Source organism: Hibiscus syriacus, unplaced genomic scaffold, assembly GCF_006381635.1.
Source record: "Hibiscus syriacus cultivar Baekdansim isolate YM2019G1 unplaced genomic scaffold, ASM638163v2 tig00111779_pilon, whole genome shotgun sequence".
Lineage (NCBI taxonomy): Eukaryota > Viridiplantae > Streptophyta > Magnoliopsida > Malvales > Malvaceae > Hibiscus > Hibiscus syriacus.
The window spans coordinates 408,184-413,146 of NW_024063176.1; the positions used below are offsets into that span (position 1 = coordinate 408,184).

The window sequence follows — 4,963 nt, forward strand, 5'->3', positions numbered from 1 at the left end:
TGTAAAAATTTAGGACAAACCCTTAATTTCCTCCACATTACAAGGTAATAATTCCATCTCACCTATCCTTAATGAAAATCCATCTCGAATTAAATCAAATTTTCTCAATTTACGTAGATTTTCACTTTAAAAAAAAAATTACGGTGACGATGATGATATTACCATTGAAACTAGAATTCATCGTCGATTGATTTCTTATTAATTATTCGTTTAGATTTAAAAACACAAATCGAAAAGGGGAAAGTATTATACTACGAGAAAAATAACAAACGAATACGACATAGACGCATAATGTTGGTGAAAGCTTTGCCGTTTCCGCCGCCGCCACCGGCGAACCGTACCATACAAAAGCAATGCTTGAAATATGTGGCGGACAGTATGATGAGCGGATCCTGGAAATTTATAGCGGTCATTGCCACTTTTATCCTTAGCAGGGTTCTTCACCATCTATTGAAGCCTTTATCTCAACCTCAAATCATCTCTGATATTCTTGTACGTCTCTCATTTCTCTTTTTTTCTATGCATTGTAATGCATTTAATCTTTTTTAACGTCTCCGGGATTGAATTACAAACGATATTTCTTAAATAAGACATTAAAATTTAATTCGATGGATATAGAACAAAGTTACGAGAAAGCTTAGCTTACCGAAAGGTTCTCGAACGGATTCGACTCTGGACTTTCGAGACTTTCATCTCGATATTTCTCTTTTTTCTCACTTTTTAAGCATTATAATGCATTTAGTCTTTTGTTAACCTCTTCTAGATTGAATTATAAGAAGTTTGATATTTTTTTAAATAAGATATTAAGTTTCAATATGATGGATATGGAAAAAGGTTACGGGAAAGCTTACCTTACGAAAAGGTTCTCGAACCTATTCGACTATGGACTTTTGAGACTTTCATCTCTTTCTATCTTTCTCTTTCACACTTTTTAAGCATTATAATGCGTTTAATCTTTTGTTAACGTCTTCTGGATTGAATTACAAGAAGTTCGACATTTTTTAAATAAGATATTAAGTTTGATATTTGATCTGGACTCCCCGTCCCTGCACTTAATATTCATATTTGAGTTGTAATATACATGCAGGTAGGGGTATTTCTTGCTTCAATACAAGCCATACGTGATTCATTTGGGGATCAATCTGCTTTAAACATGGACAACATTGTTGATTTTGGGATGATTCTATACACCTTCGTTCTAGGTTTAGAAATGGACCCTTACGTGATCTTCAAGTCACCATCACGCCCTGCAATTTTGGCTTATGCTAGTGTGTTATCAACATGCATATTAACCTCGGTTCTAGTCCCATGGCTGCACTATGGTTCCAAGGACGCCGGCATCATCACCTTAACCATGTCCCTTTCCATTACTCTCTCCGGCACCGGCTCTCACATACTCACCCGACTCATAACGAACCTCAAGATCGGTAAATCGGACATCGGGAAGCTCACCGTCATGGCCGGGGTTCACTCAGACATGATAACTATGTTCATACTTTCAATCAGCTTCTTCTTCCCTTTGGTGATGATTTTGAGTGCGAAGGAAGATATGAAACTGGTAGTGCAGATGTTATCGGCGCTTGTGTTACAGACGATCCTGGCGGCTAAGATCTCGCCGTCGTTCTTTAATTGGGTTAACAACGAGAACCCTGAAGGGAAAGCACTCAAGGGCTCGCACCTAGTACTCTCCATGGCGTTCATCGCCGTCATATGCAGTTGCGCGCCTTGGTTCGGTTACAGCCCTTTCCTCAGCTCGTTCATGGCGGGGCTTTTCTTGCCGACGGAGGGGCGGATATCGAAATGGGCGATCAGCAAGATCAACTACTTGTTGAGCTTGCTTTTCTACCCTCTTCTCTTCTTTTGGGTGGGACTTAAGATTGACTTCACGGAATTTGAAGGCGGCCAACAGGGGACATGGGAGAAGTTTTTCGCGCTTTTGTTCATAGTATACGTCGGGAAAATCGTCGGAACTATCGTCGGCGGGGTCATGTTGGGTTTCCGTTGGCCGGAATTGGCAGCCATCGGATTGCTTTTGATGGCCAAGGGTCATTTTCATCTATACTTCGCTGTTCATGCACTCAGGGTTAGTTTACATTGTTTCTTCTTAATCCTTCTGCTTATATGCGTACAAAGTATATAATATGCGTTAATTACACTATTTATCCTAAAACTTTTAGATGTCTTAATCCTTCACCCGCACCTGACGCGACATAAATATATATTATATATTTTTTTTTCATTAGGTAAAATAAGTACCTAAATAATACAAAAATAAATATTATTATAATTATTTCTAAATATATAAAGAATAATTATAATATTATCTAGAGTCAAGTCGAGTTTTTCCTAAATTCGAATTTAGTTTTAACTCTTAAATTAACGGTTAGGTTAAAGGAAAGACTAATATGATATGATTTTAATATTTTAAAGTTTAAGAACTGATTTAAAATCCGAAAAATTATTTGGATTTGCATTTAAAACCTGTGTATATAAATTATTTGCAGACGGGGAAGATCGAAATGTCAACTTGCATTTCAATGGTGTTTGTGTTCTTCCTTTCTATTGTGCACACCCCCTTTGTTGTGAGGCATATAATCGAACGTGCAAGGCAGCTCGTCCCGGTTCAAAGGATGACTCTCCAATGTCTCGACCCGACGAGCGAACTCGGAATCTTGCTCTGCGTTCACGGACCTCACAACGTGCCTTCATCCATAAACCTAATGGAGATCACTAGGGGCAGACCTAACCCGGGCCTCCGTGTTTACGTGACCCACATGGTCGAACTCACCGAGGAACTCGAGGAGACGCTCGAGCAAGAAGAAGGGACCGGAAATATGGTTGTGACCAACAAGTCGGTGATTGAGATGAGGGAGCAAATCACTCAGGCTTTCCAATCCTACGTCGACGAGAATATGGTCGGTGTCACGCTTAGTCGGTCGCAAGTGCTCTCGACGTTCAACAGTATGGCGCGGGATCTCACTGTTTTGGCGGATGACTTGATGGTTACCCTTATCTTGTTGCCGTTCCATAAGAGGTTGAATGCGGACGGTACCCATGATTCAGGCACTCCTGGTTTTAGATATGTTAATCGTAAGGTAGCTGCCTAAACACCTTCCCTTTGTTTACTTTCTCAGTTTTATGATATCTTTGGTGGACTTATATTCGAATACGAGTGAATACATTTATTAATCAAATGGTTAAGATTAATTTTCGATCGAATTGAAGTTAAAATCACTTAAGTTCAAATAATTTGAAGTTGATTTAAGTCGTTTTGTGATTGAGTTATTCAAGTTTATTTTTGTGTTTGATCATTTCTAGGTTTGATAATTAGGTTTAAATTATTTCAAATTTTCGTCGTTATGAGTTTGAGTCATTTCACATTCTAAATATTTCATAATACGTTCATTTCAGGTTCGAGTCATTCTGAATTTAAGTCTTTTTTGAATTTGGATCAAATGAGTTTAAGTTGTAATTAAATCAGGTTAGGTCGAGTATAGATACTTGTCCATCTTAATATTTGATTCTAACTCGTCCCTTATTAAAATGTATAAATACGAAGATAAAATACTAAAAAAAACATGAAAGATCATGTCGAGCATATATCTATATGAATTTTTTTTCTGGTTTTTTGACAGTTGATTAGACATGCTCCATGTTCTATTGGGATTTTGGTGGAAAGAGGGTCCGGATTTGCAGAAAAGATCACAAAATCATCGCAATGTGAAGTGGCAATCATTTTCATCGGAGGCAAAGATGATAGAGAAGCACTATCATACGTGGGTCGAGTCGCGTGGCATCCGGGAGTAAAGCTCACGGTTATACGATTCCTCCTCGATAGAAACTCGGAAAACGCACCGAGGAGATTGAACAACCGAGCAAACATACAGGAGGAAGAAGTCGAGATGAAGCTCGATGACGAGAGCTTCACCGAGTTCTACGAGAAATACATAGCGGGTGGGAAGGTGTCGTACATGGAGAAACATCTCGCGAATTCTTCCGAAACATACACGATTCTTAAGGCGTTGAAAGGGCAATATACACTCATAATCGTGGGACAAGGTGGACGGGTGAATACGATATTAACATTCGGACTTAACGATTGGCAGCAATGTCCAGAATTGGGTTCGGTCGGAGATGTGCTTTCCGGGTCAGGTTTCGAGTGTGAGGCATCGGTTTTGATCATCCAACAACATAGATTGAAAGGACAACTAGATGGCTTAAATGATGACTTCTCCATCATGTAAAATGGTCTAAAATGAATAGGTTTGAAATTTAGGATGATGAAAATCAAGCCTGATTTGTTGTAAAAAGTGTAGCTTATTAATTTATAGGATGATATTCATCAAAAGAAAAAGAAAATGTAGGATCATAAATGTACACAGTTCTTTTTATCAACAGTAAATTTTGATTTAAATTGTCGATTGAGTTCAACTCAATTTATATTGTCCCTAGTACCATTACATATGAGATCATGGAATTGAACATGTTTAAAGACTTAGTATCTTTCGATTTATGGATAAGGAATTTGAGTCGTACATTTATAATCAAACGTTGTGTATGATTAGGTCAATTCATGTACAAGTGTAGTCTATGACATATCACAAAGCCCTAAAATTTGGGGGATCTACGTATGAATGTCATTTAGGCCCGTCAATGTATAATCTTTGTGTCGTAACGAAATTTTCAATTGAAGGAAAAACAAACTTTCCGTTTAGTTCTCGGGATAGAGGCAGAGAAAGTTGCAAACGAATATTTTAATAGTATCTTTAATCGTTTTTCATGATGAATTTTAGTAAAAAGACCTCATAGATCTCTTATAATTTCAAATTTAATAAATTAATCCTTATTATAAAATATTTTAAAAGCATCATTTTAAAAAGTAACACATGACCTGCACATCTTTTAGAATAATCTTGTGAATGATACAAAAGTATAAAAAACAACTATAATGTCATTATTTCAT

At 37.4% G+C, this 4,963-nt stretch overlaps 1 protein-coding gene across 1 annotated transcript; it reads left to right on the forward strand.

Moving 5' to 3' along the window:
* The first annotated feature begins 291 nt into the window (after positions 1–291).
* LOC120170362 (cation/H(+) antiporter 28-like) lies at positions 292–4,281 on the forward strand. The gene is made up of 4 exons (XM_039178319.1): positions 292–492; positions 1,088–2,083; positions 2,505–3,095; positions 3,636–4,281. Exons 1-4 carry the CDS (start codon positions 292–294, stop codon positions 4,242–4,244), a joined length of 2,397 nt encoding a protein of 798 aa, XP_039034250.1. The 3' UTR covers positions 4,245–4,281.
* Positions 4,282–4,963: the final 682 nt, after the last annotated feature.

What these genes read in the sequence shown, in the direction of transcription:
- LOC120170362 (XM_039178319.1), top strand. Translation starts at nt 292, where the DNA reads ATGTTGGTGAAAGCTTTGCCGTTTCCGCCGCCGCCACCGGCGAACCGT. An exon ending in TCGCTGTTCATGCACTCAGG is followed by an intron (nt 2,084 to 2,504) that starts GTTAGTTTACAT and finishes AATTATTTGCAG; the next exon opens with ACGGGGAAGATCGAAATGTC. An exon ending in TTAGATATGTTAATCGTAAG is followed by an intron (nt 3,096 to 3,635) that starts GTAGCTGCCTAA and finishes GTTTTTTGACAG; the next exon opens with TTGATTAGACATGCTCCATG.